Source organism: Monodelphis domestica, chromosome 2, assembly GCF_027887165.1.
Source record: "Monodelphis domestica isolate mMonDom1 chromosome 2, mMonDom1.pri, whole genome shotgun sequence".
Taxonomy (NCBI): Eukaryota; Metazoa; Chordata; class Mammalia; order Didelphimorphia; family Didelphidae; genus Monodelphis; species Monodelphis domestica.
Window position 1 is genome coordinate 421,883,881 of NC_077228.1, and position 25,478 is coordinate 421,909,358.

The 25,478-nt window shown below is 36.3% G+C and overlaps 1 protein-coding gene and 1 long non-coding RNA gene across 8 annotated transcripts in view; one reads left to right on the top strand and one right to left on the bottom strand.

Annotated features, from left to right (window-relative positions):
* Positions 1–25,478, top strand: part of PHACTR2 (phosphatase and actin regulator 2) — a 283,035-nt gene that overhangs the window by 165,231 nt on the left and 92,326 nt on the right. For all 7 annotated transcript variants that reach the window (XM_007484658.3, XM_056818888.1, XM_056818886.1 and 4 more), the window contains one exon: positions 2,024–2,191. In XM_007484658.3, the coding sequence (XP_007484720.2) occupies positions 2,024–2,191 (168 nt within the window). The remainder of the gene's footprint in view (positions 1–2,023; positions 2,192–25,478) is intronic.
* LOC130457472 (uncharacterized) lies at positions 1,961–17,517 on the bottom strand. Its single transcript, XR_008916701.1, has 2 exons — positions 17,357–17,517; positions 1,961–2,137 (listed from the first exon to the last, which is right to left on the bottom strand). It is a non-coding gene; the product is annotated as an uncharacterized LOC130457472 (long non-coding RNA).

Genomic DNA, 25,478 nt, shown 5'->3' on the forward strand with positions numbered 1-25,478 from the left:
CATCTGCATTGTTTTTGGTTCAGTAAAATTTTATTAATTCATATACCATGATTCATTTACCCATTCCACAACTTATGAGGACTTACTTTTAACATTCCTTGGCTACAACAAAACTCATTTGTTTCTCAGCCCCTTGTAATTTAATGGCTTTCACCTCGGATTCTAATAACCCACTTATCATACTGGGTCACTTGGTGGAAAGAGTGCTGGGCTTGATGTCAGGAAGATTCATCTTCCTAAGTTCAAATCTGACTTCAGACACTTAATAGATGGATAACCTAGGCAAGTCACTTAATCTTGTTTGCCTAAAAAGTTTCCTCATCCGGAAAATGAGCTGGAGAAATCTACTCTATTTATCTTTGCCTTGAAAACCCAAAATAAAGTCATGAAGAGTCAGACCTGACTGAAGTGACTAAATAGCAATACTTAGCACCAAATCAATGGCTTTCCCTTCTCCATCCTTTTTTTTTCATTTTCCTTTTAGCACTTGACATGGTTGACCACTTCCTTTTTCCATTCCATCACTGCCATATTGAGATTCTTTTCCCCCTTAACTTCTATAACACTGTACTTTAACTGTACAACATCTTATTTCCATCTTTCTTGCCTTTTAAACATGTGACCTTTTTGATTCTGACTGGGGTCCTCTTTGCTTTTTTCACTTTATTCTCTTCAATGGTGACTTTATTCGCTCTTTTTAAAAATTTTATTTTATTTATTTTTTTATAAAAACCCTTACCTTCCATCTTGGAATCAAAACTGTGTATTGGTTCCAAGACCGAAGAGTGGTAAGGGCTAGGCAATGGGAGTCAAGTGACTTGCCCAGGGTCACACAGCTGAGAAGTGTTTAAGGCCAGATTTGAATCTAGGACCTCCTGTCTCTAGGCCTAGCTCTTAATCCACTCAGATAACTAGCTGCCTCTCTCCCACCTCATTTCTAATTGCATATCTGCCAAATTGAGTTTGCTAAAACACATCTGGCCATGCTATTTCCTACTCTGAAATCTTCAGTGTCTTTTGCCTCTGGAATAAAATATAAACTCTTTCTTCAAGCTAACCTTAAAGCCCTCAGTTATCAAAATCCGGCTTATCTTTCCAATCTTTTTTTCTTTCTGTTCCCCTTTCCATATTATCTCTTCAAGTCAAATTAGCTTGCTAGAAATTTTTATTTCCTTAATCCATATATTTTGATAAGTAGCTCCCCTCCCCCATACCAAGAAAGTAATCCCTCTAAACTTTTCCCACATTGTGTATCTTATTGTCATTTGTCTATTTTTGAAGAGGACCAAAATGACATCACTGGGTGATAAACTTATATTGTACGTAAATTGGATTTAAGTGAGGCCCAAAGTTGTCAGCCTCATTTTTTCAGTTATTGAAATCTAAGTGGCAAGACAAAAGTCAGGGTGAATGGGAATGACCTCAAATGGTGGATAACCTCGTCATCTTTAAGACCTCACATCTTCAGGCCTGGCCTCTATCCTTAGGGCCACCTATCTGCCTCTTTTAGTGCTACTTTTAGACATTTGCTAGCTGTTTGACCCTGGAGAAGTCATTTAACCCTTTTCCCCCTCATTTTTCTCACTTATAAAATGAGCTGGAGAAGGAAATGATAAACTGCTCATAAGTACCTTTGCCAAGAAAACCCTAAATGGTGTCAGTTGGATGTGACTAAAACAATTAAACATCTGTGTATACACTTATATGTATGGATAATTTCCTTTTTTTTCCCCTACCCAATAATCAGCATTTATTTTCTTTCACTCTAATTTCTCTTCCAACACCTGACCAAAAAAAAGGAAAAGAAAATTCTTAACAACAAATATGCTGTCAACTGGTTAGTTTACATCAAAAGAGGTTCTTCTCTCTGCCAGAAAATAACATAATCAAGGCAACTCATATTTGATATTCCTATTAGAGAATCAGAATATGACTGATTGAAATGAGAAGACACAAATGAGACAGCCTTTTGTTGTTTTATTTTGGTCCTGATTTGTTCTTTTTTTTTCTCTTCCTTGAACAGTTGATGGACTGGATAAGGCTTCCATTGCGAACTCAGATGGACCTACTACAGGTTCTCAGACACCTCCTTTCAAGAGAAAGGGTAAACTCTCTTCTATAGGCAAGATCTTTAAACCTTGGAAATGGAGAAAAAAGAAGACCAGTGACAAATTTAGAGAGACCTCAGCAGGTATGAGTTTCATAACTTAATAGATGGAGATTAAAATAATATAAGTTTTTTAAAATTTTATGAAGCCTGGCTTTGTCAAATAGATGGGAGACCTAAATGGATCCATTGTTAATGTAATGATCAAGAGGGAACTCTGAAGACTCTAATTCTGCCCTCTTTTTCCTCAATTTTTTATTTTTAGCACATTCTATTCTGTAAATATATATTTTCAGGTTTGTGTTGAGAACAATTCGTATCTGAGAAAAGAGAGGGATGAAGTAATAGAAGACAGGGATGTCATCATGTCAAGACAATTAGAATCTGTTACCTGAGCAATAACTGATCACATGGCTTAAGTTAAATTTTGAAAAGGAAAAGGAAAATGTGTTCACTTGTTTTGAATACATGCTTAATGTAGGTATACATGAGAAATATTGTATTCGTCATGCTTGGATGTTTAGTAAACTGCTGTCTCACAATTTGTATAAATTGAAGCATCAATAAACATTGGACTTTAATGGTGGTAAGATCCAGCTGTTGACTAAATCTGTAGTTTAGAGTCCTGATTTCATGAGTTGTTAAACAAATCCATATTACATGGCAGAAGCTAGATAAAAAGCCAAAAAGTGAAGTAGAACCTGCTCATTCACATGTAAGCAGAGTAAGAGAAAGAAAGGGAGGAAGTCCAGGACAAACCATTGGAGTCTTCCATGTGCAGGCAGGGAGGGAATCTCTGACGTTCCTTGAGTGGGCATAGGTAGGAAGAAAAGAAGAGAACAGTGCCATGAAAAACCAGGGAGGAGGGGGCAGCTGGGTGGCTCAGTGGGTTGAGAGCCAAGCCTAGAGACAGGAGGTCCTAGGTTCAAATCTGGCCTCAGACACTTCCCACCCTGTGTGACCCTGGGCAAGTCACTTAACCCCCATTGCTTAACCCTTACCACTCTTCTGCCTTGGAACCAATAGTATTGATTCCAAGATGGAAGGTAAGGGTTTAAAAATAAATAAATTAAAAATAAAAAAAACAGGGAGGAAAAGTTGCCCAAGAGGAGTCAGTTAGGCAGACAGGCAGGCAGGAAGAAAGGAAGCAATTATTGAATACTTATTGTATGCCAGATAGGGTGAATAGTATCAAATACTGAAGTGGTCATGGTTGAGGTTTGAGCCTAGGTCACTAGATTTAGCAATTGAAAGATCATTGGTAATTACAGAAAGCAGTTTCAGCTAATTGGTAGATTGGAAGACCTGAACCATGTGACCAGTGCCTTCTAAGTAGGTGGTGATACTAGCAGACATCAATGATTCTATCAGAGCTTTAAATAGTTTTATATTTAATTGTATATATATTGACAATATCCTTAGGAGTTCAGGAAAGAAGTCCTCTTGTCTCTATCATACCATAACTGAGAAAATTTTATAAAAACCTATTCTCAAAAAAAAAAAAAAACTGCTTAGACAGCCCAGGGTTAAGAAAAGTTTTCAGCCCCATCATATCTATTAACTTAAAAAAAATAGCCCCTACCTTTTGTCTTAGAATCAATATTAAGTATTAATTCCAAGACTAAATTGAGGTCAGGGCTGGACAGTTAGGGTTAAGTGACTTGCTCAGGATCATACAACTAAGAAGTATCAGAGGCTTTGATTTGAACCCAGTATCTCCCATTTCCAGGCCAAGCTCCCAATTCACTAACCCACCTGGCTGCACCTATATCTGTTAACTTTTTAAGATTTATTTCTTATTTTTTAAACCCTTACCTTCCATCTTAGAATCAATATTGTATATTGATTTCAAGATAGGAGTAGTAAGGGATAGACAATGGGGGTTAAGTGACTTGCCCAGGGTCACATAGCTGGGAAGTGTCTGAGACCAGATTTGAACCTAGGACCTCCTATTTCTAGGCCTGGCTCTCAATCCACCCAGCTTCTCTGATCTGTTAACTTTTGATAACACAGGTGAAGTCTTTATCACATGATTTGAACACAAGTAGCTTTGTAATTATTCTCCTACATGTTTGACAGCTTGCCTGACCCTTCATACTACAACTGTATCTTGAGTGACTGCCTGTGCTATAAAAGAACATATCTAGGTAAAGACTAGGGACACGAACTTCCTTTTAGGTCTACAACTCTGGAACAAAAAACATACACCATCTTCAGCTAAGGTGAAAGGGACAGAGAGCAAAGAGGAAGACACCCTGGGGGAGCCCTCAGACTCTGAAGCATTTGCAGCTGTATAAATAGTCATAATTTAAAAAAATTTAACATTTAAGAATAGAGATTACCCTAGGAAAACAATAAAGCTACTAGGCTGATTTCTTTTTCCAGAGACAAGTTGTTCCATTGTATAGAAGGCAACATGGTGTAGATTATAGCTACAAGGCAGACAAACTGGGGGAAGGATGGATTAGTCCTTTCTGTCTGTATACCTTGTCTCTTCGGCCCTTTCCTGGTATCTCTTCCTGCCTTCTCTCTTATAATAATAGTAATAATTCACACTTATATAGCATTTTAAGATTTAGAAAGCGCTCTCTTCACAGTACAGCCATGCATTATGGCATTGCAAATAGGATTATTCCTATTTTACATATGAGGAAACAAGCTCGGATGGGTTAAATGATTTGCCTCTGGCCCTAAACTAATTATTTATTTCTTCTTGTCATTTATTTAAGAGTTTGTAGGCTAAGCCACATTTCCACTACTGCCACTATTCAAGGAAAAATATTTTGTGCATTGTGAAATCCTGTTTTATGTTGATGACACAAAGCATTATGTCATAAGTTGTGCCACACATTGTATTAATATCACACCTTGTTTGGGAGCTAGTGTAGGCAAGCTATTTGAAGTGAACAAATCATTTACTCCCATTTTCTTTCATCAGAGGGTTTTATAGGAATGGAAGGCAAAGGAAGGAGCCATTTATGTAGCACATATGATGTGCCAGCAACTGTGAAAAGCACTTTTTATAAAAATCTCATTTGATCCTCACAACAACTTGAGATGGTTACTGTTATTCATCATTTTTCAATTGTGGAAACTGAGGCAGACAGCGATTAAGTGTCTTGCGTATTTTCACATAACTCTTCAATGTCAGAGACTAGATTTGAACCTAAATCTTCCTGATTCCAGGCTCAGTGCTCCACCAGCTATCTCATCTTCCTTATAAAAGCTAAGAATGTCACTTGTGGATCTCACTCTCCCAGTTCCAGATTGCTGCTAAATTAAGATTCAAGAGAGGATGTTTCATTAATTGGCCTTTTGGGGTTTTGCTTCAGAATTACTCCTGAGCATATTTGTATGCATTTTATATCATATTCCTCTGTATCCATTTTTCCCAAACACATTTAAAGCTACTAACATTGTATGTGTTACAAAGCAGATGTAACATTATAAATTACAAATGCTCTATTATCCAAAGATTCCATTTTTAGCTGCTCTTTGTATGCATTTTAAAATTTGAACTACTAGTTACTGTTGTAGATTGTTGTGCTAGTTAAATATAAAATAAGACTCTGGTGCAACATTATTTTATTTTTCTCAGTTTTACATTTCAGATTCAGAGAAATCCTTTTCCATATGCCTTATTTATTATTATTATTATTATCATCATCATTATTTTAAAACCTTTACCTTTTCTCTTAGAATCAGTAACTATGTATCAGTTCCAAGGAAGAAGAGCAGTAAGAGCTAGGGAATTGGGGTTACTTTACTTGCCCCAGATCATACAGTATTTGAAGTATCTGAGGCTACATTTGAACCCAGAACCTTTTATCTCTAGATCTGGCTCTCTATCCACTTAGCCACCTAACTGCCCCTACAATGCATATTATTAAGAACCTATTATATGCCAGATACTTCAAATAATATTTAATTTGATCTTTGCATACCACCCTGTGATAAAAGTGCTATATATCCACTTTGTGATTGAAGACAGAACTCAAGTGACTTGCCCAGGGTACATAACTATTAAGTGTCTAAGGTCATATTGGAACTTAAGTCTTCTTGACATTAGGACCAAAGTTCTATCCATCTAGCCACTTAGCTTCCTTTATAAAGACAGATTGAATTAAACTTATCATATCTCCTTTATGGATTATGAGCATCCGTTTATGCAGGTAGACAGCTCCTCAACTATAACCTTGGTCTCATATACCCCAGCCTGATACCACATGATGATGTAGGAAGGACTCAGGGATTTTATGAAGTCACCATATGAGTAAGGGAGTATAAATATTTTTATTTATGTTAATTCTGATGTTGACGTGCTGTACATCCATCTGTTGGAGACTTCATTTCATCCAGTATGTTTTTAATAATTAAAAATAGCCCACATTCATTAACCTTGTTGGAAAATGTTTCATTTCAATAGCTGCTGCCAGCCCTGTGACTTCTGAGAACTCAAAAAACTTTACTACGCACCATCCTCCTGAAAAATGAGCAGGAAATCCAGGAAGGAATTGAAGGAATTGCAGCCTAAACATTTTGTTATGACTTCCTTTCTTACATCCAAACTCAGGGGCCTGATTTATATGAGCAAATAAGACAAAGTTCAGAAAACCACCGCCCCTATTTCAAAGCTGGACATAACCACTTATTTTGCTGTTATTCTCACAAGGAAGGAGAGGCAGGCATTGAAATGTGCTACCCACCTTAGAATCACACTTAAAACTTAGAAGAAAGTATTCTTGTAAACTGGTTGGATTCCAGAAACTCATTTCCAAGACAGTTGCTTGCTACTCATGCTTTCTCTATAGAAACCATGTTTAAAATGGTGGCTAGTTTTCTAGACCATACCAGAAAAATCTTATTAATCCAAAATGTAGCTGAAGTAAAGTACCATTCCATGTATAACTAATCACCATTTATAGTATTGTGTTAATGGGGAAATGCTTTGGGGAGGTGGGCTTCTATATTAGGAGGAGGCAGTGAAGTAGAATTAATGGGTATTGAGAGATTTTTAAAAACCCATCAAAACTTCTCCAGAAAAAAACAATAAAAAAAAACCACACAGAAAATGATACAAACTGTACATTTTGTATCATAATACCTTGTATATTTATTATCCACTAAAAAAAAAAAAACAAGCACTGCAACAAAAGTTCTTATTTTTCTTTGGGTATGTTGGTATTTTGGGTATGTTGATGTTTGATTATTTAAATTCACCAAAAATAAATCACTTTTAAAAGTGTATTCTGACTTCTAACTCAGGACTTAGGCTGTTGATTTATTTTTCATAAACCTTTGATTCTTCTTATCCAGTGTAGAAAGTGTTCTATTCAGCAATGACTGATACTTAGGGATATAGATCCATGTTGGTGAAGACATGGCACATGTACCCTGGCATGCTGGAGGGGGCTGCTCCTTTCCCCCTCTCCACTGGGCCTCAAGACATTTTTTTGCCTGCCCCGCCCCTCTGTCCATCAGACCTGTGTGAGCACTTTCTCCCTCTGCTCTCTGGGTAATACAGAATGCTCACAAGAGGTTTGAAGGTACAATTTGGGCACAAGATCTCTAAAAGGTTCACCAACACTGATATAGATCAAGAAGTTCTGTAAATTGAGCACTTAACCTCTTGATGGCAGTCCATTTAATTTTTGGACAGTTCTCGTTGTTAGGACATTGGACTAAAATCAGTTTCCTTGCAGTTTTCACCTAGATCTCTAGCTTTCCTTTGGGAATCTACAGAGATAGCTATCAAATGTTTGATGACATTCATCATGATTCTTCCAGTTCTCTATCCCAAGCTGAATTAGTCCTACTTCTTTCAAACATTCTTCCCATGACATGGTTTCCAGAGTCTTTAATATGTTAGTTGCTATTTTCTAGCTTTGCTCTTGTTTATTAGTGTCCCTTCTAAATTAAGCCCTCAGAACTTAATTTAGTGCTGTTTATTATCTGATCAGATCTCCTTGATCTAGATTCAATATCTGGCCTTAGAGTACATTAACTTTTCAGCACCCCTGTCACTCAATTAACGTATATCAACTTTACTGTCAATTTAAACTTGTCTTTTATGCATGAACTATTTCTAAACTTGAGGTATCGCATTCACTCTCACTTCATTGCATTCATACGTCATATTTTATTTGGGTAATCATAGAATTATTGAGCTCAGAGGCCATCTAGTATATCCCCTCATTTTGCAGATGTGGAATTAGAGGTCTGGGAAGGTGAAATAATTTGCTCAAAGTCATATAGGTAGTTAAATGGTATGTCAGGCCCTGACCTGACTCCAGACCCATTACTTTTTCTTCAATTATACATTTGTTTAGCCATTCCTCAGTTGATGGGGATCTACTTTGATTCATTCTTTGTTATCACAAAAAAGTGATGCTATAAATATTTTTGTCTACAAGAGATATATTTTTTTGTAATCAACCTCCTTGGAGTATATATACATGGGAGCAGAATCTTTGATTCAATGGAAATAGACCTTGTAGTTGCTTTTTTTCTCCCATATAATTTCAAATTACTTCCCAGAATGACAGGGCCAATTTACAGTTTCACCAATAATCCATTAGTATATCCTTCATTGTTGCCATTTTTGTTCTCTTTGATGATTTGCTTGATTTGTATTGAAATTTTCATCAAGTATATATCACATCATGTGAGAGAAATTATTATTAATGATGACTAAATATTACATATATAATGAAATTATTTATGAATAAAAATTAATAGTTTTTAGTTATTCCTTCTTTAGCTGTTTATTAATATAATTTCATCATTTATCTATTGGGTAATTACTTTTGGCCTCATATAGTTCTGTTTGAGAAGGTGATTCTTTTTTATTTTTTTAATTTTATTGATTTTTTTAAAACCATCTCCCAATACTACCACTGACTACAATCATACTTTGAGATGAAATATAGCTAAGCAAAGCAAACTGACATATTGATTATGTCTGGCAAAATGAACCTCATTCTAAACCATTTGTCTGCTAAGAAGCAGGAGTTATGATGTCTCATCAGCACTCTGGAGAGAAGACTGCTCAGTAAATTGATCTAAGTTCTGATGACTGTCAGTATTGATTTCTTGTATATTATTCCGGTCACTATGTAAATAGTTCTTTTGATTCTGTTTAGTTCATTTTTCATTATTTCATATTATCTTTCAAAAGAGTTTATTTTACAAAGCACTCTCCTAGGTGCTGAATATCAAAGACAGAAATGAAACTAATCCTTGCCCTTAAGGAGTTTAAAGTCTACCAAAGGATGACAGTGAATACAAATGCGCACACACACACACACACACACACACACACACACTCTATATATTTTTTTTGGGGGGGGGGAAGAATATTGGCATCTCGAGGGATCAGGAAAGGTTTCATGGAGAAGATGACTGAGCTGAAGGCAAGGAAATTAATCAAGAAGTTATTAGTGTAGTTCAGTGGCCTCCAAAGTAGAGGGGAGGTAGGGAGAGGAAGTATGTGTCATGACCCTAAGGAACACTTATTTAATTACAGGGTCAGAGAGTGGAAACATAGGTTGCATCTCACCCCCAGCATCACTCCATCCTGGATTTTGTCACCTATACAACACACCACTATCATCACTTATTATGGCCCCAAAGTCCCCAATCCACACAAATGCACACATACTATCAGCTATGAAGGTAAAATTTTCCCTCAGTGTCCTTACTCTCTCTTACCCAAAGTACTTTGTGATTGCTTACAGCAGGCATTTTTAGACTGAACACATGAGAAGAGCTATCCTTTCCTATACACACTTCATTTTTGGTAGGATGGAGTGAATTGTATAACATGAACAGGCTTGGGTGGATTAGGTTCTGCATAACAGATCTCATTACATTTTCCTGTCCATCTTCCAGATTTCCCTATTTCTATTAAGGGCATTCCTCTGGTTACCCAGTTTTACAACTTTGATTTGTTTCCTCAGGGCTTAGCATAGTACCCGACACTTAAGAAAGAATACTGAATTCTCACTCTTTCACCAAATATCTAATCATTTTTCAAATATTATAGTTTCTAGTTCATGGTGTCTCTCATCTGTTTCTTTCAACTCAAAACATCCAGGACTTTCATTCAGATACTTATCACTTTTGGACTGTGTTATTGCAATAGCTCCCTTGTAGATCTTCCCTGCCTCAAATCTGGCCCTTATCCACCAGCTGCCAAAGTGATTCTCCCCAAAACATAAATCTCACCATGTTGCTTTCCTACTCAGTAATAGCCAGTGGTTTTCAGATGTCTCTGGGATCATATATTAATTAATCATTCTCTCATCCATTTAAAATTATTTTTGTGCAATTTTTATAATCTATTGACTTTTTAGGTTTTTTTTTATACTGATGTTTTAGTACAGTAGTATTTATGTTGTTGTTCAGTTGTTTCAGTCATGTCTGATTCTTTTTGACCCCATTTGGAATTTTTGTGGCAAAGATACTGGAGTGGTTTGCCATTTCCTCCTCCAGCTCATTTTATAGATGAGGAACTGAGGCAAAAAGCTAGTATGTGTCTGATGACAGATCTGAACTTATGAAGAAGGGGCTTCCTGACTCCAGGCCCAGCACCCCAACTATTGCACCATTAACTGCCTCTTAGTACATTGTAAGGTTTATTTTAAAAAAATATCTTAAGGGAGGGCAGTTGGGTGATTCAATGGATGGAGAGCCAGGTCTAGAAATGAGAGGTCCTAAGTTCATATCTGGCCTCAGATACTTCCTAGCTTTGTGACTTTGGGCAAATCACTTAACTCCCATTGCCTAACACTTACCACTATTCTGCCTTGGAACCAATACACAGTGTTGATTCCAAACCAGAAGGTAAAGGTTTTCAGAAATCAAAAAAAATCTTGAGAAAGTGCTCAGTTTTTTAAAAAAACTGATAGAAGTGTGTGATTAAAAGTTTAGATAGTTCTAGACTAGGTGAGAGACAATAAGTTTGAATTAGGGTTGTGGCTGTGTAAATAGAGGGAGGGAAATAAATCAGAAAGATGCTGGGGATGTGGATTTGACAGGATTTGGCATGTTATATAGATATGTGAGGTGAGGTGAGGTGAGGATCTCAAAGACCCAAGTCACTAGAAGGATGACAGAAAGAGAGATCAAATTGTTTGGTAGGGTCCTGTTTCAGCAGTGTTGAGTTTGGGACGATTATAAAATACATAGTTGAAAAAAATCCAATAGACAGTTGTGCAGGCTGAATTTATGCTTGTGAGAAAGACAAGGGATAGATATATAGACATGAAATTCCTCTGCATAGAGATAATTAAACCCATTGTTGCCGATGGGGGAAAAGTATAGAGAGGAGAGCGCAGAATAGAGCCTTGATGTATACCCACAGCTAAAGGGTGCCAAAGTAGAAAAAACAAACTTGCATGATGGAAGAGAATTGGAAAGGAATATCTAGGATGTGGGGGTCGCCAGCATTTCAAATGCTGGAGAGAAGTCCAAGATCCAGGCCTGAGAAGAGGCCATTCAGATGAGTTGTTAAAATCTCTTTTGATAACTGGAGAGAGTAGTTTTAGCTAAAAATATTGTCTGAACCCAAAGTGCAAAAGCCTGAAGAGTGAAAAGAAGAGGTAGAAGCTACTAGTACAGGTATCATTTTTCTAAGTATGTGACTGTGAAAGGGATCCCTGCCCCTCTTCCACTCTTTTCCTATCCCTCCTTTTCTCTCTTTCTCCTCTGTTCCTTTTCTCATCTTTTCCTCTTTCTCTCACTCTCTCCATTTCCTTCTCCCTCTCTCTTTTCTGCTCTCCCTCCTCTGTCTCTCCAGAGTAAGGCAATAGGGGGAAATTGAAAATGGTAATGGGAGGTGGTGGGGTTTGGAGACAATTTACCAAAAGATTTGGGAGCAGATGGGATCAAAGATACCCAGATAGAGGAGTTGGATTTCATTTGAGGATGCAGAATACTATTTATTTTTAAAACCCTTACCTTCCATCTTAGAATCTATACTATGTATTGGTTCTAAGGCAGAAGAGCAGTAAGGGTGAGTCAATGGGGATTAAATGGCTTGCCCAGCATCACACAACGAGGAGGAAGTGTCTGAGGCCAGATTTGAACCTAGAACCTCCCATCTCTAGGCCTGACTCTGAATCCATTAAATCACCCAGAAGTTCCACATAATACTATTTTTTTATTGCCACAGAATTTATTCCTGGACAATACTATTCCTTAATAACTTAGGATGATCCTTTATTTCCTCTATATTTGAGAAAATATTTATTTTATTCATTCTGAGCATTGGAGATATTTATTTGTCCGGTAAAAGCCTGACTTTCTAAAGATTCTAATGTTTTCAAAGGAAGAATAAATCCATAAAGGGGAAGTCAACTCAGATAAGAAAGAATGAAAAATTATTTTTCACTGAAAACACCATGGAAACATAATCATGTGAATCACTAGTGATACTGATTTTATTGACTAATTATTTTTGAAGCTCTTTCTGTGAACCTGAATAAAACATGAGCAAAAATGTGATTTGTTCTCTCTTTTTCTCCACAAATTTGATAGAAAGGGAAGCCAAGAAGGTAAGAAACCATATTCCCTCTGATGTGAATGGCACGCACCAGAAACTTGCTTGGTTTTTCTTGCTAAGGAAAAATCTGAGTGTTAAAGTGCTTTGCTTGGATGAATGCTAATATTCTAATTCCCCTTTCCTCTGAAACACACTACTTTCAAAGATCCTAAGTAGATCTGCAATCCTTAGAGCATCATAGATCCTACAGCAGCTCTCCTTCTGACATGAGTTAGACTTGTGTCAGGAAAAGCCATTATTTTATTTCCTTTGTATATTGTTTCCCTTTGTTTTATTTTTCTTCATCCTGTGGTGAGAATCCGGTCTTTATTGCAGAAAGCTAAGTCCTGGAAAATGACTCTTTGGCTTACAATATCTTCCTGGTTTATTTTCCACTTGGAATACTGCACATTCTCTCAAGTTGACTTCTTTTGTGTACACTGAGAGGTGTTTGGGCATCTGGGCTTATAATACTATTTATTCCCTGATTTCTTTTGCCATTTCCCAAATTCAGACCTTTCATTTTCTGAAGTTGATTCTCATTAAGCTCTCTGTTTTCCTAATGTATTTTGGCCTCAGTTTTGACTCCCTAATCAGAAGGTGTATCTTTTAATATGTCTTATAAGTCCAGGGCTATGCCCAGGTTGCAGGAGGGTATAGGTAGGAAGAGGAATATAATAACTGAAACTTATAAAATGTAATTCCTGGCCATAAACATATGATCTGGTTGAAGAAATAAGATGAATACATGTGAAATAACTACAAAATGTTTTTCCTGGTAAGAGTATATATACATACATATATATATATATATATATATATATATATATAAATTTTTTTTTTTACCTTCTTCTGACTTATGTATTGGTTCTAAGGCAGAAGAGTGGTAAGGGCTAGGCAATGGGGGTTAAGTGACTTGCCCAGGGTCACACAGCCTAGGAAGTATCTGAGTCCAGATTTGAACCTAGGACCTCCTGTCTCTAGGCCTGGCTCTCAATCCATTGAGCTACCCAGCTGCCCCCTAAAATTATATTATTAAAATATCTTCCCATCTCTAATATTATAGTGGTGGGTGTTAGACATTTAAGTAGTACTTTATGTTCCAAAATGTTTTTCAGTTTTAAAAATAAATAAATGTTATGTGTAACAAGGGCAAAGTGTTGGTGTTTTTAAGTGAAGATTGACTTGTTGATCACTTCTGTTTTTAAATCTGGTATTTGCAGTATTGCTCCAGAATTGGTCCATTTGTGTGGGGAGACTTTCTCTTATCTTATTTTACATTCAGAGTTTCATTCCTACTTTTTCAGTTTTGAAGAACCTGCCCTTTAGAAAAAGAACTTTTCATCTGAATTTAATTAGAACTTTCAGAAACAGGGGGGATTCTCCACTCCTCAATGGTTGGTTCTTAGGAAAGCAGACTGGAAGAGAGGATTCCATCAAAACAGAGGCTATTGTTGCTTTTGTTTTGTTTTGTTTTTAACTAGTTAATTGGACTCCCTCTTCCTCACTGATGGCCAGTGGTCCATTGGAGAACTAAATGATGAGGACCTGGTGATACTTCTCATACATTTGAAGGTTTATCAGCTGTCAGATGCAAAAGGATGAGATTCTGTTAGCAAATTTGGCCACAGAGTAGTGGTCTGTTTAAAAATAAGAATATGATTGTAAAGGGACGTGCAAATCAGTTTTAACTTTAGTTTCAGCTGCTAACTATATTAGCTCTTAACCTATTTCACATCTGCTAGAGAATGGAAAAAAATAAATCAGCACTAAACAGAATTTCTTCCTTCCCCCAACTTAACAAAATAGAACTATTTCTGGACTAGATTTTCCTTCTTACTATTTCCCTAAGCCAGCGGAAGTGAGAAAATTACTTTTTCTATAAAGAATTTTTCTACCTTTCATTTCCTCACATTCATGCTAGTTAGATGAACTTCTCTTCAATTTAAATGCAATTTCTGGACCATAAAAACCTTATCTAGATCAGTTTGTACAGTGCCATTTTCATGCTAATATAAACAGCATTGCTCCCAAAGAGCTTTCTTGCTTTTCTAGTATTTGAGCTACACAGAGAACAATAATTTGATGCTCAAAAAGATGATTCTCATTTCAGCACCTCTTGACCTTTACTTGTACCTCACATATGTTCCTAAAAAGGTGAGAGTTGAACAAATATGTTTAAGAAGTATCTCTCATTTGTCTTAACTTATATTGGCATGCTATATCTTTATTCCCAGAGTATAAATTAGGGTACTGGCATGGAATGAAAGATAGCTATATAGTGCAGTGGATAGAACACGGGACTTGAAAGTGGAGTCAGGAAAATCTGAATTCAAATCTAGACTCAGAAACTTACTGTGTGACCCTGGGCAAGTAAAAAAAAAAATCCCTATATGTCTTAATTCCTCTTATGTAAAATAGGAAGAACACTGGAGAAGGAAATGCCAAACCACTCTTAATATCTTTGGCAAGAAAACCTCAGGGACAAAAAAAAAAAGTTCATGGGGTCACATAGAATCAGATACAGCTGAACAATAATGTAATAAAAATTGGTCTTAAGGATATTAATATTCATTTCATGAACATTTTTGTCTTAGTTCATTTACAGTATAGCAAAAGCTCTCAACCTTTTGTGTGTCATAAATTCATCTGGTAGATTGATAAAGGAGCAGCTAGGGTTGCTGGACCTTGAGTCAGGAAGACTCATCTTTCTGAGTTCAAATCTGGTCTCAGATACCTACTAGTTGTGCAAGGGCAAGTCCCTTAACCCTATTTGCCTTATAAAATGAACTGGAAATGGGGTCACAAAGAATCAGATAGGACTGAAACAACTGAAGAACAACAAAAAATTAGTATAGACCATGGGTCCCTTCTCAGATTAATATTTTTAATGAATCGACAGAAACATCAAATTTTATTTAGAGGTTAATGAATAAAGATGCAAAATCTTCCAATCCATATTTAGGGATTTCCTGAAATCTATTCTTGGTTCCCAGGTTAAGAACTTGATCTGTATGTAATTACTTCATCCACAAAATTCCCCAAAAGAAAAAGTTGGTTGGATAAATGATCACAGAATGGCAGAAAAAGTCTATATGGTCACTGTATGCTCTTTAAATTATTGCAGTTCTTAAAATATACTTATTTCGGTATACCTACTTAATCCATTATTTCACCAGTGTGGGCACCCTTTTCCTCATGCAGATCACCACTTTCTTCATGCCCTAATTGATGGTATTTGTGAACCATTGTAGTTTCAAAGCTTCTTTGCCTGGTAGACAACCTGCTTTTAACTTTACCAGGTTAGTACCTGGATGACAGACACACATTCTACCCACTGGGCTTTGCTGGAAGCTCTTTAAACCTAGTAGGATCTCTTAGAGCTTGAGTTACAATGACAGAACCTTGACTACTTCCGACTTCATTGATATAATATATTATATATATGGGTGTGTAGACACAGACACACATTGAGGCATTATATGAAACTTCATTGGAGAACTAAAAATATAAAATAAGGGATTTTACAGAATGCTCATATTGTGCCAATTTGTCAAATGAGCAATACATAGTGCTAAGGTGTATCACCTTAATCTTCTTTTCTTTTTTAAACCCTAACTTCTGTCTTAGAATTGATACCAAGTATCAGTCCCAAAGCAGATTAGGCAGTTGGGGTTAAGTGATTTGATTTGCTCAAGGATACACTTCTAGGAAGTATCGAAGGCTAGATTTTAATCCAGTACCCCCTCTCTCTAGATTGGCCTTTCTCTGCCAATGGATTGTCTTTTATTTAATTATTTATTAAATCATATGTTTTTATTATGCATTTCTACTCCCATAGTGCTTTCTTTCGATGTGGATAGCATTCTTTCTCTTAAATCCTTGGGGATTGTCCTGGATTCTTGCATTGCTATTAGTAGGAAAGCTGTATTTCATTTGATCGTCCCATATTTCAGTTACTATGTACAATGTTCTCCTGGTTCTGCTTATTTCTCTGCACATCAGTTCATGGACATCTTTCCAGTTCTTATAGAAATCAAGCAGTTCATCATTCCTTATAGTGCAATAGTATTCCATCACCAACAGATACCACAATTTGTGCAGCCATTTCCCAATTGAGGGACACCCCCTCATTTTCCAATTTTTTGCCACCACAAAGAACAAACTATAAATATTTTTGTACAAACACTCTGAATTGTCTTCTGACCAAGCCAATAAACTACATTCACTATTCACAGAATTTCATTATCAGTGTTTATTTTAGGACTGAATAGACAGTATTCTTTTAATGATGATTTTCTTATACTGTCCATTCATATTATTCCAAATTTAGTTATAGTAGTCTCCCCTTATCTGCAGGGGATATATTCCAAGACCCCACAGTGGTAGCTGTAGCATCAAACCCTATAGAGATAGTTCCCAACTTTTAACACCTATGTTAACTTTATTGCATAGTAGTATGTTCTCTCTCCCCACTACTGCCCTGTAGCTCAGTGCCCTTTAGCCTTCCACGCCTACACATATTCTTTCTCCCTCCTGACTTAAAAAAAAAATCAATAGTCTTAAGTGAAAGCAGAAGAACTGATGCATGGGTATTACCATCGCCCTCCCCTCCCCCTTCTTTGTCTCTTTGCCTTTCTCTGTGTGTCTGTGTCTGTCTCTTTCTTTTTCTCTCTCCTTCCCTATCTCCTTAGTCACTTACCTACCTGTCTTTCTTCCATCTGTTTGTGCAGCTATGTCTTGTGACTGTCCTCATCCTCCATATGTCTTAAATCATGCGCCAGTCCCCTCCTTCAGGTGGCCACTCCCTTCCTACCTCCTTCCTTCCCCTGGAATCCACAGCTGACCATGAGTAACTGAAACCATGGATGGGGGAGGGGTGGGGAGCAGTGGAAGGACTACTATATATGCATATAGATATATGCAGTTGTATGCATCCCATGACATGATTGTGATATAAGACATCTAGCTTCCTATGTAAAGTCATGCCCCAAATTGATCAAATATATTAATGCAAAATACCATCAATAGTCAATATGCTAGAATTAGGTTGGTCTATGTAGCAGGGACAATGGGATTCATGTGGATTGTTTGCTTCTGGATCCATGTGTCCATTACTTTCTGACCTTGGTCTTCATAATGGCAGGAAACAGCATGAGAGAATCAGGACTCAGAGAAAAGTTGCACTTTACTATAGGAAGGTAATGATTCAGGTAAACATTGTGCTGTGGTTGATAGGGAGCCATTGAAAGGAAACAAGCCAGGGAGAGTGTAGAGTCAGATAAGAAGGTTAATTATTGGGGCCAAAAGGTAAAAGTTATTTGTAGCTATGGGGGAAAATACAAATGCAAAAAGACCATATCATTTCTGCATCATTCAAGCTAGAATTATTAACATAGATAAAACTGAGATTGTCCTTAATAATAATGAAAACATTTGTAAAAGCTAGCATTTATATAGCTTCTTAAGATTTAAGTATGTTATCTTGCATAAGCATCAGAGCAATGCTCTAAGATAAATACCACAGATTTATGTTTGTTTTTGTTGTTTAGTCATGTCAGTCCTTTTGACTCTTCATGATCCAGTATCTTGGCAAAGATACTGGAATGGTTTGCCATTTCCTTCTCTAGCTCATTTTTTTGAAACTTAAAAAATTTTTCTTTTCAATTACATGTAGGAACAATTTTTGACAATTGTTTTCTGACATTTTGTAATTCAGATTCTTTCCTTCCTCCCCTCCACTTCCCTGAGGTAGTAAATAGTCTGATATAAGTTATACCAGTTCTTTTATGTAATACATATTTCCATATTCCCCATGCCACAAAAGTATCACACGTAAAACAAAAAATTCATGAAGGAATTACCTGTGGTTAGTATTTTTAATTTTTTTTTAATTTTTTATATTTTTTATCATGGGTTTACTTTGGAACCTTTTTTTTGTTGATAATAGTTTAGTCCTTCATAGTTTATCATTGTACAGTACTTCTGATATTGTATACACTGTTCTGGTTCTGCTCACTTCACTTTGTATCAGTTCATATAAGCCTTTCCAGGTTTTTCTTTCCAGTTCCCTTTTGCTTAGGGTGTAAAAGCATTCCATTACAACCATATACCAAAACTTGTTCAGCCATTCCCCAATTGATGGAGATCATGTGTCAATTTTTTGCCATTACAAAAAGAGCTGCTAGAAATATTTTCCTTAAAGAAGGTCCTTTTCCCCATCTCTCATTTCTTTGAGATAGAGACCCAGTGGTGGTGTTACCTGGTAAAGGATATGCAGAAGTTTTATGGCCCTTGGGGTGTGGTTCTGTATTGTGCTGAAGAATGTTTGTCTTGGTTCACAGTTCCACTATCAGTGAATTACTGTCCCAATTTTTCCTCATTCCTGCCAATATTTATCATTTTCCTTTTTGGATATATTAGCCAATCTGATAAATATAAGGTGGTATCTCAGAGTTGTTTTAATTTGCATTTCAGTCAGTAATGATTTAGAGCATTTTCTCATATGACTAGATAGTTTTAATGTTTTCATCTGAGAACTGCCTATTCATATCCTTTAGCCATTTATCAGTTGTGGAATGTATTTTATAAATATGACTTTATTTTCTATATATTTTGGAAATGACACCTTTGACTGAGATCCTTACTATAGATTTTTCCCCCCTCAGTTTATTGTTTCTCTTCTAATCTTGGTTGCATTGGGGTTTTTTGGTACAAAATATTTTTAATATAATCAAAATTATGCATTTCATTTTTTATTATGTTCTCTATCTTGTTTGATCATAAATTCTTCCCTTATCCAAAATTCTTGACAGTTAAACTTCCATGGTTCCACTAATTTGCTTATGGCATCATCCTTTATTTCTAGATCAAGTATCCATTTTGATTTTTATCTTAGTGTATAGTATGAGATATTGGTCTCTGCCCAATTTTTGCCATCTTGTTTTCCAGCAGGTTTTGACAAATAATGAATTCTTCTCCCAATAGCTTGGATCTTTGGGTTTATAGTTATTAACTACTGTGTGTTGATTTTCTAACCTATTCCATTGACCCACTATTCTCATTTCTGAGCCAGTATCAGATTGTTTTTATGATTACAGATGACAAAACTGAGGCAAACAGGATTAAATTACTTGTTCAGGTGATACAGTTAGAAAGTATCTGAGGCCAGTGCCTTTTAGCTAGAAGATACTTAAAGAGAAATATTTTTCCATCTTTAAGTTTTAAATATGGGTTACTGTATATACTTGAAAGTATTAAAATTCTATGAGTCACACTTTTTACCAGTTTGTATTGGCTTCTCCTTCCATGTCCCCATTAGTTTGAATTTAGTAAGATTTTAATATACAGTGCTTGATCATTTAATTAGGGAATAAAAACTTCAAAGGCCTACGAAATGGGCTTAGTATACTGAGTATATTTAACTTTTAAATCACTCAGTTAGGTCTCTCATCTCCTACCTTAATAGAAACTATTAAAAAAACTGTACGAATCAGCTATAGAATTTCTAATTAGTGGGAAGATCTTGTTTCAAGATAGGTATTCATTTAGTCCAGCAATTTTTATAATACATACAAATTATAAGTTGTATTTTCATTTGTTATTTGACTAATCCTAGATATTGATATAGTAAGATTTGCATATCCATTGTTCAAATAATTAACTATGCTGAACACATGATATGTAACATGATATGTAATAAAGGAGTTTATAATGAAGTAGGTGAGATAACAGTGCAATGGGGAGAATTCTAGGTTTCCCCGAACTAAGTCTGAGGACTTGTATTCAAATTGCGCCTTTTGCTTTACTCTCTGATTCTGGATAAACCACCCAAACTGGGGTTCAAATCCCTTTCTAATTCTCATCCTTTGTCATTGGCAGGATATATAACCTACTTGAGTCCCTGTTTCCTCACCTATAAAAGAAGCAGATTGAATCAGATAGCTTTTGAGGTCTCTTCCAATTCTTTATCAAAATGTGCTGATTTTGAAGTTAGAGGACCAGATTAAATACCACCTCTGACATTTATTGCCTCTGTGACCCTGGACAAGGCAATTATCCTCTCTCAGCCTTCTTTACTCATCTAAACAATGAGAGGGTTGGACAGTATCTCCAGTTAAGCTCCATTCCAACACAAGTCCTATTATCCTATGATTTTATAGCTGTTTATTATTGTAATAACATGCATACATAGTTTATTTTTTGGTGGGGAGAGAGGTTTATTGAGAGGCACTAAGACTTAGTGCTGGCTTTGAAGTTAGGGGAATCCCATTTCAATTCCTGTCTCTGTCACATTCTGACCCTGAGGTAGTCACTTAACCTCTGCTTGCCTCGATTTTCCCATCAGTAAAAAGGGTTAATAATATGCCCTAGCTCCCAGGATTGTCATGAGAATCAAACCAGTTAATATTTGCTTAGCATACCACCTTGAACAAGAGTAAACACTATGTAAATGTTATTTTTTATAACTATTGTTATTATTATTGTTGTCATTATTATTGTTATGGAGGCAATTCTCTTAAGACCAAAAATTGCAGAGAAGGCACCAAATTGCATAGGTAGAGAGAATTTTCCCTTTGTTGATGAAATCTAAGGTCTAGTATAATCCCTTAATGTTTTAAGGGGCTTCTCTAAATGAGAAACTTACAGAGTACGAGATACAAGTATTACTAACCTTATTTCACAGATAAGGAAATTGAAGTCCATACATCAAGTCACACTGCCAATCAGTGATGGACCTGGGAATCAAAGTAAGTCTTCTATTTCTTAGCCCAGTGCCCTGTTTACAATATACTGTTTATCATCTGTGGTTTGAGCTGAATCAGGCTGGATTCCTTCATGAGGCTTTCCTCAGGGGATGTTGGTGGTATAGTTTATTCTTCCCATGTAGACTATGTCATGGGGGGGGGGGGTATATATTTTACAGCACTGGCAGGATAATTTTATAACAGTATTCCAATTTTAAGCTTTCTTCCTGAGATTCAATTTGAATAGATAGTTTTTCATTCCAACTGGATGAGTGAGAGTGTCTGTCTTTTGTGGGCATTTCTAGATAGTTTGTAAATCCCAGAGAGTAGGAATGAAGTTGAAGACAGTCTTATATATAGCTCCTATATTCTAGTTTGCAGTTGGTCCTCCTGGTTTTACCTGTTATTCTGGGTCTATCTGAGATTGACTGCTCTTTGACTTAAGTCTTTTGGTCTGTATCACATGAAAGAGTTGATAGAGGTATTGAGTTTGTCTACTATGGAAATTCTTAATTCCTTTTTAGAAGGGGAAGTATAATTTCTGCTATTACTAATCTTTGCTAGGTGTCATTCTACCTTTTCAACCTCCCACCCTAGGAAGTCAAAATACCTTTTGTTTCAAACGGTAATTTCAAGAAGTTTATAGATACCTTTGTTATTCTGCCTGCCATCTTGAAAGGTGTTCCTTACCACTCCATTTCTGTCAGAATAGTGGGATCTTGAAATGTTAATATCATTTTAGAGTGGGGTCACTGGAAAAAGAAGGCTGAGGAGCAAGAGTCTTGGTAGGGAACAATTCATGATACTTCCAGAGATCTCCTCCCATGCATTTTGAAGTACTACTTGAAGTCTGAAGATAGAAATCTCAGTTAAAACCTTTTCCAATCTCCTAATCTGAAAGACTCAAGATACCTTTGTACTTACCCCTCCTTAGTTCCAGGGGAGATAAAGAAGAAATTTTTGTTGAAAACAAACACAAGAGACAGATCCCTGATTATTTCTTTGGTAGAGAAAGTTGTTGGTTTTGTATTAGCAACTTTTAAACATTATTATCATTATTAGTCAGGTCAGTGGGATTTTTTTCTAGAAGCAATTATCTTATTGGGAGGAATTTTTAAAAGTCAGTTCCTTGGACTTTTCTTCTGGCATGAGTGAAGGAACAAAGAGAGAAGAGCCATTCTCTTAAAAGATATTTTCAAAATAAGACAAACTGTTTTCTTGGTTTCTGCCATCGCGTCACAACATGGCCCCAGGAGACTCAGATAACATGACATCTGTTTAATTTTCCACTATACTTTGTTATGTTTAATCATTGAACAGTGGTTGGAAGTTGGGGGTTTTAGGTTCTCTATCCTAAGCCAGATGTAAACAGGAGTGACTTGATGCCTAGGCAAAGCAATCTCATTAGACACTTCAAAAGAAGTTTGTATCCCTGACTTTGAATGCCATGAAAAAGGTCTTGAGATATACATTCCTGACTATCCTCCCATTTATAAGATCCTAGAATTTGTTAACTTTTCTTCCCCCACCTTCCTAAATACTAAATGCTTAATTGTGTATTACATTACACTAATTTGCTGCATATACAAAGAGGATTCAGAGGCAGGAACTAGACCACTGAAGAACTTAAAATCTCACCTCATAAGTGAGACCTACCAGTGAACACAGATTGTAGTCCTAGTTGTCAACATGGTGATGGAAGCTAAACTCCTTGAAGGTAGGTCCTCCTGGGGATTTTGTTTGGTTTTTGGCAAAGATAGGTGGTGCAGTGGTTAGAGCACAACACCTGAAGTCAGAAAAACAAGTTCTAATCTGGCTTCAGACACAATCTCTGTGATCCTGGCTAGCCTTTCTGTTTGCCTCTATTTTCTCAACTGTAAAATAAAGATAATAACAGTACCTACCTTTCAGGACTGCTGTGAAGATAAAATGAAATCTTATTTGTAAAGTTCTAGGTACATAGTAGGTGCTATATAAATGCATATTAGTTTCTTTTCCCTCTCCTTCCCTTCCTTTTGTATAGCCAGTACTTGATGCAATGAATGGTCTTTTCTTTGTAAATGGTCAAGACAAACATTTTTGTTTATTAAATCCTCTCTGTTCCCACCAATGCCCTCATCACTTGCAATTTATCTGTAAATGAACCTCATAAAGATTTTGTTTTAGGTGGAAAATAGGCATATTAGTTGATAAGCATTGAGGTTCTCTAGGTCACCTTTCTAAATATAAATAAGATGTAATATTTTTTTCATGTTTTTGGTTTCTTTTATTCTTTCAGATATATTGCAAAACAACCCTGTAGTTCCTTACCAACTGTCTTACCTCTAGAACGTTTCTGCTCTTTGAATCCATGGCTTAATACATATGCTTTTTGTACTTTTTTTCTCTTCAGTACAATTTTTTACTTTTGTAATAATCTCTTTTGAGACTATGATGCTGCAGTCCAAGGTGTTGGCACACCTTGATGATGAAAATGATTTGCCATCATAATTTTTCTAAACCTTTTTTTGATCTTCTCTTTGTTTTCCTCCTCACATTTCTGTCTAAAAATAGATTGAAAAGATCATAGATTTAAAAGTAGCAAGGACCTTATAAATCAGTGATAGAAAGTAATTATTTTAATTGAATTGGAATTCAGTTGTTTTATAGATGAGAATTTGAGTCACAGAGATTTTTTTTTTTAATTCTTACTTTCTGTCTTGCAGTCAATGAGTCAATACTGTATATTGGCTCCAAGGCAGAAGAGTGGTAAGGGCTATGCAATGGGGGTTAAGTGACTTGCCCAAGGTCACACAGCTGGGAAGTGTCTGAGCTCATATTTGAACCCAGGACCTCCCATCTCTAGGCCTGACTCTCAATCCACTGAGCCACCTAGCTGCCCCCTCACAGAGATTTTTAATGACTTGCCCAGGGTCATCTAGTGAGTAAGTGTCTCTGGTAGAATTTATACATTCAAAAATACACCAGAGAAAAATGGATTTTCTTGAGGAAGTACTAATCTAGATATAACAGAAGGAACTACATTCATATCCTAGATGGATTCTTGTCTCCCCAAATAGCCTACAGAATGCATCACTAATACCCTTCCAGACATAAAGGGGAAGGATGAAACCATTATTAATATTATATGAACAATTAAACTTTTTTGGAAGAAAGTCTATATTAATATCAGCTATTAAAGGCACTTTGCCATTTTATTCCGTAATCCTATCTAGAGGTTGTGGGACTCTTTAGAAACAGGTATTTCTGGTATCTGTCTTTTCTTTAAACCAGGATTTGCATAGGGGTTCTGTTGTAGACATTCTGATAAAGACTGTGTGTTTCTTTAGGGATTTGGTGCATAGGAGGAACATGAAGCAATGTATTAAGCCTTTTATTCTCATTTTTCCCCCGGTGTGGGTCTTAAACTTGTCTTTGGTGTTTAAAATGAGAAATCCTGTTTATCAGTGGTGATATATAAGTTTGGACAAAGATAGTTTAATGTTGGTAAAAACTGTGAAGTTGCAGAATGGCTGGTGCTATGGGGTAGGATCAAACTTCTAATGAGTATCACTAACAGGGTTACGGAAATTACAGAGCTCACATGCTGTCTTTTCCCCCCAAGGACCAGGGTAAGTGTTCCACAAACAGCCCAGGAACTTATTTAAATAGGAGGCAAATATTTTAAAAGATGAAGTACTAGATACAGAGGTGTTTGGAGTCATGTAAGAAGGATGGTTGGAATTTCTTGCCCCAGCAGCATATTTTCTGGGCTCTGTCTCCCAGTGGCTCCAGCATGTAATCATCTGCATTGTATATAAAGGAACTATCAGCCAACAGGCCAAACAAATAGCAAATGTTTTTTTCCTATCAGTAACTATTTTCAGGAGGTACAGAGAAAGAGCAGAAGCTGTAGTTTTGATTTCTTGGCTGAAAATCCATGCCACTTCAAAGCTCCCAAGTGAATATTGCAGAGAGGAAAAGGGGTGGGCAGCTTGTGGGGTAGCAGGTTTTAACTGAGATTAAGTTAGGATTAAAGCAACAGAAAACCCAAAACTAAATAAAAATCTTCTGGGGCCCACTTTGAAAAAACTGAAACAAA